The sequence below is a fragment of the Filicampus tigris genome, chromosome 1, assembly GCF_054856515.1.
Source record: "Filicampus tigris isolate MCC_2025a chromosome 1, RoL_Ftig_1.0, whole genome shotgun sequence".
Classification (NCBI taxonomy): Eukaryota; Metazoa; Chordata; class Actinopteri; order Syngnathiformes; family Syngnathidae; genus Filicampus; species Filicampus tigris.
In genome coordinates this window covers 33115190-33134491 of record NC_141217.1, presented here as the reverse complement: position 1 = coordinate 33134491, position 19302 = coordinate 33115190, and the positions used below count along the sequence as shown (strand labels likewise).

Below are 19302 nucleotides of genomic sequence, written 5' to 3'. Positions count from 1 at the left end.
CCCTGGGCACGAGTACCTTCTTTCAAGATTAATACCTTCTATCCAGAATAGCGCCTTATAAGGATGAGAGGAGATAATAGACTACAATACTGGGCATGAGTACATTCGCTCAAGACTTGCACCTTTTCTTGGTATTAGAATCTTCTCTCAGGACAAAAACTGCATACCTGTCAAGTTGTATGTTTTCCCCGTATTTTTCACGTTTTTTGATAATTTAAATTGTGTATAACAATTTTTGTACGGGAAAACTCATTTTTTGTTAGACCGATCTCGTCTTGCCCATTTCGGCTCCGGTCCGTTAGCGATTCCGACTGCAAACTTCGGTCGACTTTCACGAGCAAGTGAAATAGAGCGATAAACACTGTGTAAGATTCTATATAAAAATATCCGTTCCGTTTCCCCCACCTCTCCCGCTGAGTGACACATACTGTGTAAGATTAAAAATAGATACTGTGTAAGATTATATACAGAAATGTACGGGCAAATTACAACTTTTGTAAGATTCAGCACAGTCCTGGGTTGACAGGTATGCAACTGTCTTGGGACTACAACCTTCCCTTGATACAAGTACCTTCTCTCGGGGCTAGAATGGTCTGTAAGGCCTTCTCTCAGAACTCGAGCCTCCTCTCAGAACTTCAATCTTAGAACAAGAGTCTTTTTTTGGCCAATGTACTTATACAATGTACTCTCGGGACTAGAATCTCCTCTCAGGACTAGGACCTTGACGTTATGGCCATGTGTTGGTTGGTGACTTAGGTGAGTTATTTGTAGTTGCCTTGGCAACATCATAAAACAAACATTTTGTGTTTTTGCTCACAACCACGCCACACAATTGCTTTGTTTAGTTGTTTATTAAGTCATTCCAGCAGATAAACACAGCAGAGGGAGCAGCATAGCAACATGTACATCATCACCATTGCCATCGTCTTTATTGAGTCATCAAAGACATGTATAGACACACGCCGTACTGAGCGTTGAATTGTGCATCTATTTTGCCACCATATTGAATGTGGCAAAGTGGACTAATGGCCACATCCAATATGGCAGACGCAAAGACATATCACCACAACGGGCAAACCAACTCACTGGAGCATCTATGTCTATGGTCATCTCAATCAGGAGACACAAGTAGAGAGCAACAGGAAGAGGAACAAAGGAAAGTGTAAAGGATAGAGACAACTTAGACAAGTAACACATAGGCACACCCACACGTACACATACACACACACAGACGCGCTCACAAACACACCATCAGTTACTGTACAACACAAACATCCACAAAGATGGTTACCGATTGGCCGAAGGGACACATGTCAACAGAAACGTCCGTCACAACATTGATGGATTGATTCACTTTGGGAAAAGTAGGTTTTTTTTGTTTTGTGTTGTTTTTTTTTAGGACATTAGTGAGGCTAACTGGTTAGCAGCCAAGAAGCTAAGCTAGCCACTTAAGATAGCTTCCTAACAATGTTTTTGTTGTCATTTCTGGTGAGTCACTAAAAACTACAACAAAGCCGTATTTTGGTTTCTGACTTGACTTAAGATGCTTGATTGTTTTTCGGTTTGAAACCACTTTTGTGTATATGAGGGGTAATCACTGCAGATCAACATATACATATATATGATATTTAGGTATAGCTAACATAAACATCAGAGATTGTCATTCCGTATCAGGGAGGGAACGCTCTATCCGTCCATCCAGCCCATTTTGGGTTTCTTGACTGACGGAATGTAAGGACGGAAGCGCTTTAAAAGGACGAGGACGGACGGGTCGGAGGATGATTATTTTTATGAATAAGGATGGAGAAACAAGGACGGAAGGGTACCCAGGTCGCGGATGGAGGACGGACCGGAAAAAAGGGTAAAGTGCCCATATCTGATAAATATATACAGTATGTGCATATACAGTGAACCCTTGCGTATTCACTTTACTAGCATTTGCAAATTTGCCCTTTCTTTAAATACCTATCTTCCATTATTTGTTGGAACACATTTTGTGCACAGACCAAAGCCATGTCTGATTTAAAATTATTTTGGAACCATATTGTGGCATCTGGGTGGTAAGAAAGTATGTTGAAGTATGGGGAGGTGCTTGATTTAGTCAGACCATATCCTTGCCTTTAAATTTTTTTTTTTTTTAAGTAATTTTACTTTTTGAGTGGGTAACAAATATGCGTAGATTTTCAGTAGCGGAGGAACACTGTACAGTATATACAGTTGCATGCTAAAATATTTGAACACTTTGGAATGACCGGGATTCCTGCATAAATTGGTCATGAAATGTGATCAGCTCTCCATCTCTAAGTCATAACATTAAACAAGCAATCTGAGTCAAGAGTCAGCCAACTATAGTCGAATGAAGGTCATGAGATTGGAAGTGTTGGTTGAACCTACCCTTACACTGTAAAAAACAACATTATATTTTACTTAACTATTCTGAAGCAGCATAGTCCGTCTCATTTGTAGTTTGTCCATTGTTGTGACTTAAAGATAAAGATTGTCGGAGATAATATGACAAATTTATGCAGAAATCTAAATTATTCCAAGGGTTTACAAACTTTCTTGCAATATACGTGAATATTTATTTATTTATTTATTGATTGATTATTTGATTTATCTATTTATCTGACAAACAGTCATCACAACCAAAATAATTTCTTTTCAATGGATTGTTGACCTTTGTTAGTTTGTTCAAGTGTCAGCTTTGACCTCTGTTTTTTTTTTTTTTTTACAGTATGTCAAATTGATTATATTGAACATCAAAGCTCCAGATTACCCCCTCACAAACATTCTGTGAGTGTTAAATTGCAGGATGGCTGCAGGCAGGCATTCGTTTCCGATGCTTCCTGTGACGGGAAAACACAAAAAAGTTGTGATCATTGCGAAAGTAGGTTCGCTCGTGCAATGACTGACTACTGAGTCCACCTTTATTATTCATCCGTACAGCGAAACTTTGACTCACAAGAATAATTTGCATCAAATCACAACGTTAAAATATTGCTCAATTCGGAGTTTGATCACAATTACATGTAACTTCCCATGTAACTCACCAACTGCTCGTTGGCTCACATCTGATTGGAGAAAGAGGTGGGTGCACCCTGTTCTGCGTCCTGTAAACAGCACCACCGAACATCAACAGACTGGAGCTACACCCAATTATTCAGAAAGTATGTTCTACTTTATCTGGATGTTATACAGAAGATCATAGAGCTGCTCAAAGAGGTCCGAATAGTCCGCTACAAGTAGGGCTGCTCGATTAAGCGATTTTGAACCGAAACCCAATTTTCTGGATAAAACGATGTTAAAAACGTTCAAATGTATCTACGCCACCGTAGTTTCCTCTGCATTTCCGCTTCCTCCCACGAGCGCGCAGTCCGTAAAAACTACAACAACAACATCCATGGCTACCGGCGATTCTGCTATTTGCTCTAGCAAGTGGGCGTTTGGTTAATAAATCGGGCAAAAATAGATCTGTAGTGTAGTGTGTGCCCCGCATGTACAATACAACTCGTAAGCAATTAACTCAACGTCTGAAAGGCGTCCCTTTTTTTCTCCTCTGCAACGGACCTCTGGTGCAGCCGGACTATGCATCCATATTTTATTGGAGGGCCGTTTTGCACTAATCAGTGATTTATGTTTAAGTAAGACCAGGGAGAAAGGTGAAAGGCTAGTCACTAGCTGGTTGGCAAAATGACTTGCTGACAGACTGTTTGGTTTACAGACTTGACTGTCTACCTTCTCTCATGTTGATGATTTCGTTTCAGATGGTATATGCACTTTCTTCTTTCATTATTGGTTCAATTAAGAACAGATCTGAAATCTATTGTGTAAGTAAAATGCTGTTAATCCCAATGGATTGTTCGGTGTGTATTAAGTTAAATTGACTGGCATTTTGAGTTAAAAGTAAGAAAATTAAGTTTAAATAAAAGACATTCAAAATACTTCATTTTTCATTTTTTTAAATTTTACAAAGAAATAGTAATTGTAATCATAAAATCGTGTTTGAGAGAAAATAATCGGGATTTTCTTATTAGGCAAAATCGAACAGCCCTAGCTACAAGGTTGTGATTGTGGCTATTAAGTAGGTTCTGGAGGCTCTACATGTCAAATGTTCTTAAGAAGGTTCTAATGATGATCACGGAGGTTCCATAGCCCACTCCCAAGGTTATGAATGTGGCAATCTACAAGGTTCTAGAGTTTCTATGGGTCTACATGTTCTAGAGAAGGTTGTTGCAACTGATATGCAGCTCACCTGATTGTAACCCTGCTGGTTGTAATCAGGCTGGTAGCCCCCCTGGTTGCTTGCGTAGGGATCCTGCTCATAGGCGCTGGGCGCGGTGGTGCCGGTGGGAGGTTTCTCCGGAGCGGGTGGAGCTCTCATGAAGGGGGCAATGATGCCTGTCTCCTTGAAGACAAACCACAAGTTTCCCACCCACAGGACCACATTGATGAAGCCGAATGCCTGCACACAGACAAGGGTGGAGGTAATGAACAGTTACTTGTTGTAAGTGCTGTCGCTAGCGCTTGTTAGCTGCTGTTAGCGCTCGCTGGTGGTAGTTAGTCAGCATCAGCAGTTGTTATAGGTCACTGGCTGTTGTTAGTAGATGTTATCGGTAACTGGCAATAACTTGTGGTTTTTAGCAATCGTTGGCAGTTGTGAGCTGTCGTTAATGACCACCTGCCACCCTTAGCAGTCCTTAGAGGTTGTTCGCTAGAGTTAGCAATTGTTACTCTAGGACAGGGGTCACCACGTCCGGTCCTCAAGGGCACCTATCCTGCATGTTTTCCATCTCTCCCCTCTGCCACACACCTGATTGAAATGATCAGCTCATCAGCAAGCTTTTTAGAAGCCTGATAACGATACAGATCATTTGAAACAGGTGTGGAGATGGAGATGGAAAACATGCAGGATAGGTGCCCTTGAGGACCGGACTTGGTGACCCCTGCTCTAGGGGTTGTTACTGGTTGTTAGCGGTCGTTGACCTATCGGCCTCTCAGTGGTCATTGGCAGTCGCTACTTGTCGTTAGGTGGAATTAGAAGTTGCTAGCAGTCACTAATCATTGGAAGCAGCTATTAGGAGTTGATAGTGGTCACTATCAAAATGTTAGCGGTCGGTAGCAGTTGCTAGCAGCCTTTAGCTGTCATTAACTGGTGTTAGCAGTCACTAGTTATCGTTTGCGGTTGTTAGTAGTCACAATCAGCCTTTTAGCAGCCATATGCAGTTGCTAGTAGGCTTTAGTGTCATTAATGGTTAATAAATGTAATTAGTGGTTGTCAGAGGTCACTAGTGGCCATTAGCAGTTGTTAACTAGTGCTGTTTAGCAGTATTGTTAGCAGTGTGTAATTGTGAGTCGTCGTTCACTGTCATTGATGGCCATTAGCTGTTGTTAGCTGTCATTAGCCATTGTTGTTGGTGTCTAGCAGTCTTTAGCAGTCATCAAAGGTTATTAGCTGACGTTAGTGGTTGTTAGAGGTCACTAGTGGTCATTAGCAGTTGTTAGCAGTCATTAGAGGTAACTATTGTTGTTGCCAGTTGTGAGCTGTCATTAGTGGCTGTTAGCCGTCATTAGCTGTCATTAACAGCTGTTAGCAGTGATTGCTCACCACAGACGTGTTGAGTCCAGACATGACGGGGTCGTGGACTTCACGGCATCGATTCTCTTCAGCGTCGCAGGCGGTAATCAAAGTGATGACCTGGTCTGGGTCTGTGGCCGTCTTGACATCAGACAAACCCTTGGCCCATGCCGCTGAGCTCACCAGCCACATGAAGGCGAACACGGCGGACACGCCAAGGTCCTGCATGGCAGCACGAAAAACAAACACGTACAAGCACACGTCAGTCATATCACGTCAAATCGCCTACTTTCACGTGCAAAACCAGACCAGCCAAGATCTTCATCCATGCCACATTCACTTCTCATCTGGACGACTGCAACTGAGTCCCGTGTATTAGCACTAATATTAGCAATAACACTAGCCTTTATATTACCATTAATGTTAGCCGTAATCATTATCGTTATCACCAGGGCTGGGGAAAAAATATCGTATCGCGATGTATCGTGATACTTTTTATGCCGATACCAAGTATCGATACATTGATGAAGTATCAATGCTTTCGATACCTTATGTTATGTTTTGCATGTTTTATAACATACTTTTGGAACATTTGAGGTCCTTAAAGTTGAGCTTTGTGAATCTAGTTTTATTTATTGCACTCCTGTGTATCAGGAACAGTTACTGGAACAGTTCATGGACTTTTCAATCGTGACACTTGAATAAATGTCAAATGGCACTTACGTTAAAACTTTGGAAAGCCGTGCCTCAGTTTTTTTTAATTAATAGATATTTTTTAAATATTTAAGCATCGCAATACGTATCAGATCGCAACCCAAGTATCGGGATCCATATCGGATTGCGACAAAAGTATATCGTCCTTGCCCTAGTTATCACTAGTGTTAGCATTAACATTACCATTAATATTAGCATTAAAAATATCATGAGTGTTAGCACACTGTTGGGACGAATATTAGCATAAAGGTTTTCTGTGGCCTACAATCAGTAACATGAATACACACTCACCACCAGCGGGCCCTTGTTGTTCTCCTTGTACTTGTCAAAGAGGAAGACGTAGACGCTGAGTGCTGCCGTGGCGTACAAGAAGGCGAAGACGCCAATGGTGACAAAGAATTCCGCCGAGGAGGAGTAGTCGCCTACCAGGAAGAGACGCTCCGTGTTGCCATCCTTACAGGTGGGGGCATCAAAGTACACGTGATGCAATCTGACACACACACACACACACCATAACATTCAAAATGCAGTCATGTTATCACTAGTATTTGTCGGAGGTCATTTTACAAAAACTTGCTGGTCCGTTTATCGTCTGCAGCTTGGGTACCCTCCGGCCGTCCATCTTTCCGCTGTTTTGTCAAGCCGGATCAAATAGTAATCGCCTATCGGTCGGTTTGTCTATCATTTTAAACACGCTTCCGTTAGTACTGCCGTCAACCAACTGTGTTTTTCAAGGGACGGTTGGCAACCCTACCCTCGGCTGAAGCTGTTTGACTCTATTATGATGGTGTTTTTTGACCAGATCGGCGGCATTAATTTTGGCGCTAATTTTAACATTAACATTATCACCGGTGTCAGCATTAACGTTAGCACTAATATTAGCATTTAAGTTATCACTAGTGTTAACAATGTTAGCGCTAACATGATCAGTAATGTATCATTAATATGACCATAACTAGTCTTGGCATCAAGGTTAAAGTGGAAGTCAGGTTAAACATTTTCTTTACAGTAATATCTTCTATGCGGCCCCACTAGTCCAAACATGGTGTTTTCTGATTAATGTTGTGTTTGCGGAAAATGAATTAAGCAGCAAAATCTACCCGTTTTATCCATCGCAGGGGTTGGCCATTTTGCCAGTTGCTGTCCACTAAAAATGACATCACAGTCCCTCAGGTCTCAGCTTGCGAACGTCACATGACCAAACCTACGAAACAGGTGAGATGCGATTGGTCGTTATCTGAGCCCTTAAGCACTGTGAAATCAATTTTCAGTCGACAGCAAATGGCAAAGTGGCCATCCCCTGTGATGGATAAAAAACGGTGTATTTTGGTAGTTTGGCAAAAGCCACACCCACTAAGAAAGTGGATCTGGAAAGCCTGCAAACGAGGCGTGCAATGAAATCTGTTTATCTGCTGTGACGTATTCTTCGTGCCCAACGTCACTCTTCAGGGCGGAAGTCCATCATCCGCATTCAAAATGACACGCAGGAGAGACATTAATTTGTTAACATCATTCAGCATCAAATCGGTTTTAAATAACTAGAAACAGGAGCTGACGGCACTGGAAGCATTTATTTCAAAATAAGCCTTTTTTTTTTTTTTTCAACGTCACGTCCACTCTTCGCTGGTTGATTCATTTCACTGTCTGTTTGCAACCCCTCAGAAATGCGCTTGATGAGACGATGACCAGCAGGTACAGCGATGAGTCTAGATTTTCAGGCGACGATTTTGCTACTTAATTCATTTTCCAGAAACACGATATTGATCAGAATGCTTTGCATCTTTAGCGGCGCACAACATATAATTGGAAATCAAATGTTTGACTCCCCCTTTAAAACCAGTACTAGCATAGCTTCGCATGGACTCAAGGTCCATTTCCTGACCTGAAAGGATATTCGAACTCCACCTCGATGCTCAGGTCGCTGTCTGTGTGGTTCTTGCACTTCACGGACATGCTCAGCATTCCTGAGTAGCTTCCGCATGTGGAGAAGGCCAAGATGGAGAAGAACTGGAGAATCAATCCTCAATTGTTACATCTCATACGGCAAATGTGTGCGTGGGCGTGTGCGTGCGTGCGTGTGTGTGTGTGTGTGTGTTAACTGACCCACTGTAGGATCTTGATAAAGCCCAGAGGAACCTTCAGCACCCTGAACTGACCCTGGGCCACCAGCTGGGGGAGACATCAATCCTTTGTTACTCCCTGAAAACTTGCTCAAAGTATTAGATTGGTGCCATTTTACGACGTCTTGGTGTTCAAGAACTATGTTGAAGTGAGTTAAGGAGCTTCGTTTGGACAAAAGCAGTGCTTTGCAGCCATTTGTGGCACCATGGTGTTGTATGTGTTGTATTTATAAAAGACACAGGAGACCTTGGTGTGACTCTCACGCGAATGCTTAGGCGCCACTCTGTGGGCACTTGCGTCATTACACTGAACATTTGTACGCCCCCCCCCCCCCCCCCGTCTTAGATGACAAACCCTTTTCTTCACTTAGAATATTTGACTGCACGAAACCAAGACATTTGAAAACAATCGCTACAGTCTTCACAAGATATTCAAAACGGTACGAGTATTATTCTTCCCCTGTAGAATATCACTTTTGTTTTCTTTTTTGTAACTTTTGTAAGCGCACGCATATGTTTTCTTGTCACGGGTTTTGTTTATCCGGAGGCCGGGAAACTCTTCCCGACTTGGTCACTGTTGAGTCTTTTTGTCTTTGCCAGTCACGGTCTCACAAGAGCAAGGCAGTCCTGTCTCAGGGAACTCAAGCTCACTCGGTGTGTTTGCACATTGTAAGACCTCGGTGTTGAAGCAGGTCCTTGGTCTGTGCTGTTGTTTGGCCAAGCTGGCCCGCGGTCACATTTTATTCGGCCCACACCCTCTGTCATAGAATTAATAACGTAGCCCAGACAAGTCTATTAAATACACTCGAAATGCAATTTCACATTTAAACGCAAGAGGGCAGCAGCAGCATTCTGTCCAACTCCATAATACTGTGTGACCCTTTCCGGACCGTTTCTAAAAGGGCGACAATGAATAAAAAAAGTTGACAACGAGGGCCGACAATTTAAGAAAAGGTGGAAATTTGACTATTTTCCCACTGAAATGCACAATGTAATTTGCATTGGTGAATGCTTGTACTTATTTCCCTGTTTGAAATCTATTAAATCCAAAGGTTCAGTGAACATTTATTTGACAGTGTGTCACGTTTCAAATGGACCAAAAGACGTGTTTAGGAATCTTGAATTTAAATAAAAATTGTCAAAAAGAGAAGACTGGTTTGCTAAAATGGCACTTGGATTTATTGGGTGTTCCATGTAAAAAAAAAAAAAAGTCCGGCTAAATGGTCGGCCCCCAGCATTTTCACCCCACCAAATCTGGCCCTCTTTGCAAAAAGATTGGACACCCCGCCATAAAGCGATGGACTTGTTCGACATTGTAAGGTTCAGACGTTTTTTTTTTTATAGTGCCGATTTTGTCCGGATCCGCCTCGGTTTCTTTTGCACGTATGTGATGTCCGAGGAATTTCACTCTTTTAGCAGAAAACTTTCATTTTTCATTGAGCGTGAGGACCTTTGATTTTTCTGGGCGGTTCCATCAATATACAGCACCGTCACGCACGCTGGAGTACAGTCGAGCTGGAACGGTTGTAAAAGAAGCCCCCGAGTCGAGTAAAGTGCCGCAAGATGTTCTTCTTTTTACACTTGCAACGCTCCCTTTCTCTGGCTGGGCTCTACTTCCATGAGGTTTGTGGAGTTTTACCACGTCTCTTACATTTTCCTGCATGAAACATCTTATCTGCGGAGTTTGATTTAACAGTTAGTTTTTAACAGTTACACCTGTCCTAGCTGCATTCTTCCTTTATTTGAATATACGGCACCCAAATTAGCACCTTTAATCTCTGGATGTGCCCCTCATATCAGTTGTTGTTGTTTTCTCACTTCTTCTTGCCACCTGACCGGAATAATTGTTTTTGCCAGCGTCAGGCTCGGGTCTAACTGAAGCCTCTCTGACAGTTTGGAGTCTCTTAAGCCAACTACTATGTCGCCTCTTATCATTTCCTCCTGCAATGACCGAATTTGCAGTGTCCAGCCAGTGTATGCACTTCACGTCATAAAGTTATCGAGCGGCTCTCCGTGTTGTCGCTTTCTGCTATTGAACTTGACTGAGGGAGTTCATATGGAAATCTGCATGTCTTCCATTCAGTGCGAACGCCTGTCTCAAAATCTCGAAACCGTCTTTTCCACTGCGGCCATGATCTAGCTGGGCTCCTGAAAATTGAAGTTAGCGGGATGTGCGGGGGAGAATATTTGATCCCACATTTCCGTCAGTGTCCGGTGTGTGTCTGACACGAGCCGTGCGCTGTTGAGCTTTTTCTTAACTCTGCGTCGGCCATTTAAACCGAGCGACTTCCTCGGGCCCGCACCACTCACCACTTACGTTAAACGCCTACTTTATGCTCACAGTAGGTTCGCGGACCGCATAAACTAAATAAAAATTTGGACAGGCTTAATGTGAATTTGAACACCAACTGAAGTGGAGTTGCGACGGAAGTGACGTCATGCGTCGAAAATGCGGCCTTCGGAGGATCCAGCCTGTGAATTTGGACATGGCCATCTCACTTGAATGCTTTACTCCAGCCCACCCAACATCACTCTTCTTCTACCCATTTACCTTCCACTTTTCACTTTTCTAATCTCCTGCACAGGTGCCACTTAGCGGGCACTTGAGCTATATAACACTGAACATGAGTACACATGATGCAAAGGATATGAGAGTTAGTTCAATAGTTTCAATTGAAAAAAAGTTGTGCTTTGCGGACATTTATTGGAATCTAAAGGCAGTTATAGACTTTTGGCACGGGAGTCAAATTATTGCCTGTTATTCATTAAGATATTTGGAAAACACACGATGCCTCACATTTGATCAAGGGTGAGCTATATCAGTAATTCATTTATTTAGATGATAATATAATGTTCATATTATTAGGAGCTGACAGTCATCCACTAACAGACTCGCGATCATTTTTTTTTTTGCCCCTCACAGCCACCCCCTAGCGGCCACCCTTCTACTTGTGTTAACTTGAGGACACGACATTGTGACATCATCACGAGATGAACGTCACGTGACACAAAACAAACAGGAGGGGGATGCTTCATCATCAGCATCACCAGCTTCCTCTGCTTCCCCCACTGCCATTTTCCACATTTCATCATGCATACATACACGAAGGACCGGATAACGTTACGTCATCTGTCGTGCACGTAGACGCGCACGCGCACGCACCTCCAAAATAATCGCTCGTCTACATCATAATGTGCGCCGTTCACGTTTAAATAAACGCTCGTCTTCGTGGACACGCGCATCAGGCTTGGTCATGCACGCGCAAAAACGCGCGGGTGGATGTGGAGCGCGAGCGTGCAAACGTGGCCCAAAAAAATCTAGCATTTTTTTTTTTCTCTCCGGGACCGAGTAGTGGGGTAAAAATTGTGTTGTTTTTTTTACCTGATTGACGACGTCCATGATGTTGAATGTGGAAGAACGTCACACCAGATGGACCAGGAGGGGGAGGACGTTGCAAGGGAGGGGCGGTGGGGGCAAGGGAAGGATGGGCTGACGTATTTTCCTGTGTGCTCTTCTTATTTTATGTTGATATTTTATACGTGAAAAAAATATATGCACCATTTCAGAATTTTATAAGGCGCCAGCATTTTAGGCAAAATAGACAGTTTATTTTATGCTTTTTGTTTTGAGGAAAAACAGGTTGATATATATAAGATTAAATGTATATACATTTATATATATATACACACACACGGTATTTAACAATAATAATACATTGGTTCTATATAGCGCTTTTCTGGACACTTCCACAATGTATGTAATATTCCTGCACTCACACATTCACGCTGTGGTGGTGGTAAATTAAGTTGTAAAGCCACAGCGGCCCTGTATGCATGGGGCGGGCTGACAGAAGCGTGGCTGCTTGCCAGTATGCGCCTACGCCCCTCTGATCGCCACCAAACATTCTGTACAGCAGTGTGAGTGGCACTGGTGGTGGTGAAGTGTCTTGGCCAACGACTACCTCCCCTTGAATAGCTTCTTTTTTTTTTAAATAATAAACTGGTAAAATGTACTCTTCTTGTAATATGTATTTAGAAATTCTGAGTGAAAAAAAACGTTCCTAGTGTTATGTTCGGTAAATGAGGACCCTGAAAATGCGGACACCAGAAAGGCTTATCATTCATTTGTTAAAAGCGGAGGTCAACCCAAACATATTTTTTTCTTTTTTCAAGAATATGTTCCATGCAAGCCCGAGTTGAAACAGGGCATTCTGATAAATATTGCGTTTGTGGAATAAGTGTTAATCCACTCGTTTTTAGCAATCATCTCTGGGGGCGGCCATTTTGTCTTGTGATTCAGAAAACAGGTCAGCCGTGATTGGTCGTTGTGAGCAGTTGTGATGTCATTTTCAGTCAACACAAGACAAAATGGCCGGCCCCAGAGATTGCTAAAAAACGAGTGCAATTTTGCTACTTAATTTATATTCCACAAACTTCAACTAGTGGGCCTGCTGGCGGCCATTTTGTCTTCTGTCGACTGAAAATAACATCACAACTGCTCACAACAACCAATCACGGCTCAGATTCAGAAAACAGGTCAGCCCCCCCTCTTTGCGCCCTTCGCACTTCAGCTGAGCCAGCATCCATGGCCCCTAAACCGAAGCATTTTACCCACAATTCATTGCAGATTTGACCAAAATAGTGGGAAACTGACGACATTCGGTGGAATTTCTGTACCTGTGCCAAAAAAAAGTCTGTTCAAATGTAAATATGGAATTATGACAAACGTTTATCATTTGTATATGTGTAATTTAATCGATGTTTTAAAGTCACCGTTTACCCGTGGCTGTTTACCTACCTATTTTGTCCTAGTGTAGCTGCCGTACTTCTGCGCATGCGCCGTATATCATGCAGGAGCCGCAAATAGTCCAAATAATGGGTCCATAGCCCCCATCGACTGGAAGACCGGGCCCGAGTTTTTACTTCACTACTATTTTATTGAAGTTTTAATTTAATTTTAAGCAGCAAAATTGCCAAAACAACAACCCGTGCCGCCATTCTTGCTGACCCAGGGGCATTTGGGGGAGTGCGCGAGTGGTAGTTTGTCGAAGTTGGTAGTCGGAAATGCTAACAGAAGCCCGTTTAAAATCACAGGCGGACCGGCCTACAGGCGATTACTATTTTTTCCGGCCAGACAAAAAGGCGGATAGACGGACAGCGGAAGGGTACCCCGGCTGTAGGCGGTATGCGATAAGCAGACTACACATTTTTAGTAAAATGCCCAGCTCTGATAAAACGTAACATGATTATTGTGTGTACTTTGTTACACAACATCCATATGTGCGCACAATAAATTCAGGTTCCTGTTCTTGGGTTATCATTATTCCTTTTGGCGTGTGTTGGCATTACATACAAAAGCACACACATTTAATAAGCAAAGAAAAAGTACAATACACTGAAGCGATTTTATTTGACAAGTGTGACATCATGTGACCTTTACAATCTGACTTGGGAACCTCCCAATGCATGCTGGGAAGGCAGGTCATGGTCCACATGTTTGCAACACTTACCGCATATGGACAGCAGGGGGCAGTTAGCTCCTTGCTCTTGGTAAAACGTTTATGCTAGCATGGTAGCATAATGCTATGACAGGGCTGGGCGATATTCTGACGTTGATTAAAGTAAGTCATGTTTTTTTTTTGTATCCTTCTGAGATTTGCTTTATTTATCCTGATACCTAAACAAGCTTTAAAACTTCCTCAGCAATAACATGAACAAAGTTCCGCAGAGATAATGGAAACTGATTAAGATTATTTTTTTCTTAACAGTCAACATGAAATAAGTGCTTCCTCTTGGGAAAGTGTCTTTTGTCCAAAAATGTATGTAGACACAGTGACAATGTTCTATATGCACTATTCTTGTCATATGCAAAACAATGTGACAATGATTCCCTCAAGTTATCTATTTCATAGCCAGAATTAAAATGTAGGCTTGCTTGTTTGAAAAAGGTAAGGGGGGTTGGGGGGGACTCGTGAAAGTTGCTGACTGTGGTTTTGTAAACAGCTCCTCTGCTGTCATTACAATTGTTTAGTGCACTTTTAAAAATATATATTTTTTAATTGTCCCGACAAATATACTCAAATGAATTGTTAATCAATCAATCACCCAGCTGTCCTCCAACATATTCACCACTGTGTGTGCGTAATGAAGTCTTGAGTGATCGAACACACGTTTGGTTTAATTTTTTTTTATTTGAGGTACTCACGGTTGACTTGGTCACGTGATTGAAATTTGGAGGGAATCCGTGAGTGAGCCCTTCGGTCGACGGTCAGGAAGAAGACGAGAAGACACGAGAGCTGCTGATGGTCAGCATCAATACAAAAAAACAACATATTGACAACAAAAATAAGATCAAACGTATAAATCCACCTTTCAGTAGATGCAAAAACGATATAAAATTCATGAACCCGCAAGAGTATGCTCGCGGGGACACCAGACAGGCGGCAATAGCTTTCACATGTGGCTACATGCTGACGAGAAGTAGCTCATCCGTCGGACGCAGTATAGCTAGCTAGAAAAAGTACAAAAAGATTCTCTTGTTGGCTTGTACTATCATAGTGAATCCAGTTAGCACACCTTTTACTATTAGCCTTGAATCTTGGATTACTCAAGTCTGATCAACTCCCACTGGTTAGTCATGTCTGAATAACCCCCCCCCACACACACACACACACATACATTTAGTCAAGTCTGATGGATTTCATCTAATTAGTCCTGCCCGATTAACTTGTTTTTATATTCCTCATGCCTGATCAATTTATTTTGATTAGCCAAGTCAGAATAAAATGTTTCAATTTGTCATGTCTGATGGACTTCCCTCCATTAATCATGTTGATTAAATTATTTTCCCATTACTCATGCGCGGTCGATTTATTTCAATTAGTCATGTCTGTACAACTTCCTCTCAATCGTCATGTCTTGAATACCTCTTTTCAATTAGTCATGTCTGATGGACTTCCTTTGATTAATCATGTCTGATCAACTTATTTAAATGAATCATGTTTAAATTAGTCTGGATAATTTATTTTTCAATTAGTCATTCCCAATTGACATATTTCTATTATTCATGATTGACCAACTTGTTTTTGATTAATCCTGACTGACAAGCTAATTTCAATTAGTCATGTCTCTGATTAGTCAAGAAGCAGCTATCGATAGCAACAAGGAGTGCGTGAAAAAGTAAAAGGTTTCTATTGTTTGTATGTACTCGATAAGTGAATTCTTTACCATGAACTAGCTGATAGCTAACGGCACACTGTCAGAAGTCATTGTTCAAACCGTTGTCCTTTTACACAACATGGCAGCTCACTTGATGCTTGGACACTGAAAGTCAGCTAGAAATCCAGTTGGTAGCCTCTTAGCAGTTAGCACTGAGCTTGTGCTAAGGCTAATACGCATCTGACGGCATCATGACGTCCAAGACAGACAATAGTGTTTGTGCTAAGTTACGTCAAACTAAATAATAACAACAGCGTTGTGCTTGTTGGGAACCTTTAAAATGTCCAAATGATCAAAAGTAGGAGAAATAAGTCAATGTTTTTTGTTTTTTTTATCTGTACAGCTAGCATGCTATGCAGCTGTCTGGACAATGCTAAAGATAGCACCCAACACCCAACTGTAAGTTTTGCTTTTGCAGTTGTTGTTTGTAAACATCCGGAGGTTCGTCGTCGGCGGTCAAGCGTGCTATGCGGCTTCAAGCCACGCACATGCGCATTCAGGCCACCTCCCTTCCTCTGCTACTTTCTTTATTGACGTTTTACTTCCTGCGGCGCTTTGCCGACCGGCCACGTCCCTGGTCTCTGATTGGCTGTGAGCATCCGTCCATCAAAATGACGTCACGCAGCTCATCTCGTCGGCCAGCTCTTCCTCCTCTCGGCCCGTCCTGATGGGCTCCTCGTCGCTGTAGAGCGCAGCGGCATCTCCGCCAGCGGTGTTGAGGAAGTCATGGCTCGCGGACCCCAGCAGATCACTAGCGGCCGATTCCATCTCGTCCACGGTCATGTGACATGCGTCGGCAATCTCCCGCTTTGCAAACGCCACAAATTTGGGGTCACGCGCATAAAGTCCGAGACCTTCAGAGATGAGAACCTGCCGAGAGAAAAATTCATCAGCACTTTTGACACCCCAGCAACTAGTAAGGCACGGGTCTTCAATCCTGTTCCCGAATGGCGGCTGTCCTATCTGGACAGGATTGAAGACCCCTGTAGTAAGGTGTGGTCCACTTCTATACCGGTGTGTTAGTCATGTCTGCTCATTTTTTTTCGATTAGTAATGGCTAATCCACTTATTTTGATTTCTATGTCTGTGCAACCTCCTCTGATTATCAATGCTTGAATAACATTTTTCAAGTGTCGTGTTTGATGGGTTTCGTACGATTCATCACGCCTTATCAACTTGTATGACTTCATTATGCCTGTACAACTTCTGATTAGTCATGTCTCACGGACTTCCTTCGTTTAGTCATGCCTGATCAACTTTTTCGGCTAATTTACTTATTTTCATCGCCATGTCTGTGGAGCTTCCTCTGCTTATGCATGCCTGAGTAATTTTTTCAAAGGAGTCATGTTTGATGGTTCTCTTACGATTCATCATGTCTGATGACTTCATTATGCCTGATCGACTTCTTTCAATTTGTCATGCCTGATCGACTTCTTTCAATTAGCGTCTGATAGGCCTTTATCAATTAGTCATGTCTGATGTCCTTTGGTCTCACCGCCTCCACCAGGCTGTCGGCCGAGCCTCTTTTCTCTCCAAACGGGGCGCCGAGCTGAGAAGGAACTCTGAGGGTAGTGTACGCTCTGTAAGGAGGCGGGGCTGCGGAACATAAGTGACAGGTCAAATGCTGATTGGCTATATAGTACAGAGCTGGGCATTCCGTCTATGTGACGGACCGGTCTGTCTATCCGCCTGTAACGGGCGCCCGTTTTGCTGACGGCTGATGAATTACGGGAAAAATTTAAAAATAGACTACCGTCTTTTCTGGGCTATAAGCCGCACCGTTATATAAGCTGCACCCACTCTATTTTTATTTATTTGCTTTTCTAAGAATATATTAAAAAAAAAAAAAATTAAAAAAAACTTAAATAAGCCGCACCTTTATATAAGTCGCACCAATCTATGTTGAAAACTTTTATATTTACTGCATTCACAGAACGATTATAAACTGTAAATGTACATGTACCTGAGCAGATTCTTTCCTAACAGTGCCGTTTAACACTGCAGCAACGTTGCTGATTAAAACAGAAGAGAACCAAGAGAAAATAAACAGTACTTATCTTCATTTCACTGCCGACTGCCGCTCCAGTTTGTCGGCTGATGTCCACCAGACTGCACCATCTATTGTTCTACTACATTCTACGTATGCACCTGTCCTGTTTTACGTTAATAAAGTCAGCCAATTGAACACACGACGCGCTAAATCAACAATAGCATTTCACATCGAAACAACAGAACAGACGTAACATCAGCCAAACGCATTCATGTGCACTTCAGGGACCTCTAGGAAAACATAAAATCAAAGCATTACAGAATCTAAAGCAATAATCTAGTCTATGGCGCCCTCGCCTGTTGAACCCCTCCACCTGCAGTCACATCCAGTTAATGGGAAATGTATTGAATTGAATTGTACTGTCATTCCCGTTAGAGCGGTGGAAGAAAAATCCACAGAATAAGCCGCATGGCTCAAAATCTAGGAAAAAAGTCGCGCCTTATAGTCCGCAAAATTCGGTAAGCATAGTCGGAAGCCCATGTATTTAATCCGTTTTACGCCTGAAGTCTGTCTTCAGTCTATTTTTTGCGGCGAGGCTTCCATGGCCGCGGCGAGAAACAATAGTGAGTTATTGTTGCTTGGGGGACAGATTTGAGTGAGGGATGGGTCGGGGGTGCAATATTGAAGTTTGCAGTCAGAATCGCTCACGGAAGTGGACTATAGGCGGGTACTATTTTTTTTTTCCCCCCTGAAAAAAAGGCCAATGACGAAAGGGTACCCACGCTGCAGACGGATAACGACGAATAAAGCACGCTCCATTTTTTTTTGTAAAACGCCCAGCTCTGCATATGACACACGACAGGATCTTTTCATTTTGGCTCACCTCCCGTGCCGCCATACCAGGCGGGACTCGGCAGCGCTCCCGTCACGCTAACACCTACAGGTGAAAACGCAAACATACAGCATGATGAGCGATCGGCGACTCGCGGTTCGTCGGCCGGCACTGGGCCGACGGAATGCAACTCACCTCTTTCGGCCGCTGCCAGCTTGTCCACCCGGCCTCCTCGGGTTTCCCCTGCTAGTACTCCTTCTACTGCCCGCCCCCATGACGGGCTGCCCTCCTCCTCCACCAGGATGAGAGGAGCATACAACAGGCGACCGCGGCGAGGACACGGATTGGCCCAGGATGTGGAGGACGCCGCGGTGGGGCGACCGGACGACGGAGGACAGTCGTAACTGCTGTATGTCTGCAGGAAAAAGGAGATAGTGTTAACTTTGGGTGTGCGTGTGTGTGTGTGTGTGTGCGCGTATGCGTGTGCGTGTTTATGTACCTGAGTGCGGGTGCGGCGCGGAGGAGAATTAGGGTGGTACGTTCCCGGCATGGGCAAGTCGTCGCTGCTGCCCTGACGTCTCAGACACTGAATGTTGAACGACGGCTTTCGACCTGGCGGTCAAATCCACTGTCAGCCATCTTTGATGACGTCACACAGATGTTATAATTGGCAGAGCTGAGCACTTGAGCCTTTTTTTTTACCGGTCCGTCCTCCGTCCCTCTGTCCTTTATTTGTAAAAACGACCGTCCTGCGACCCCGTCCGTCCTCGTCCTTTTAAAGTGGTCCCGTCCTCCCGTCAAAATCAAAATAAAGTATCCGTGCGTGATGCCACGGGAGGGATGCTAACGGCAG

At 43.2% G+C, this 19302-nt stretch overlaps 2 protein-coding genes across 3 annotated transcripts in view; both read right to left on the bottom strand.

Moving 5' to 3' along the window:
• Nucleotides 1-836: 836 nt before the first annotated feature.
• On the bottom strand, nt 837-11908 carry LOC147153668 (synaptophysin-like). Its single transcript, XM_086034258.1, has 8 exons — nt 11792-11908; nt 8393-8458; nt 8172-8296; nt 6581-6779; nt 5606-5797; nt 4253-4462; nt 3051-3110; nt 837-2846 (listed from the first exon to the last, which is right to left on the bottom strand). The coding sequence occupies exons 1-7, from the start codon at nt 11807-11809 to the stop codon at nt 3066-3068; spliced, it is 855 nt and encodes a 284-aa protein (XP_085890384.1). The 5' UTR covers nt 11810-11908; the 3' UTR covers nt 837-2846; nt 3051-3065.
• Nucleotides 11909-14564: 2656 nt separating this feature from the next.
• The window catches only part of cacna1fb (calcium channel, voltage-dependent, L type, alpha 1F subunit), a 39901-nt gene continuing 35163 nt past the window's right edge, over nt 14565-19302 (bottom strand). For both annotated transcript variants that reach the window (XM_086034224.1, XM_086034232.1), the window contains 5 exons: nt 18949-19061; nt 18645-18864; nt 18501-18554; nt 17123-17223; nt 14565-16497 (listed from right to left, as the gene is read on the bottom strand). In XM_086034224.1, coding sequence (XP_085890350.1) covers nt 16234-16497; nt 17123-17223; nt 18501-18554; nt 18645-18864; nt 18949-19061 — 752 coding nt within the window. In that variant the 3' untranslated portion in view covers nt 14565-16233. The remainder of the gene's footprint in view (nt 16498-17122; nt 17224-18500; nt 18555-18644; nt 18865-18948; nt 19062-19302) is intronic.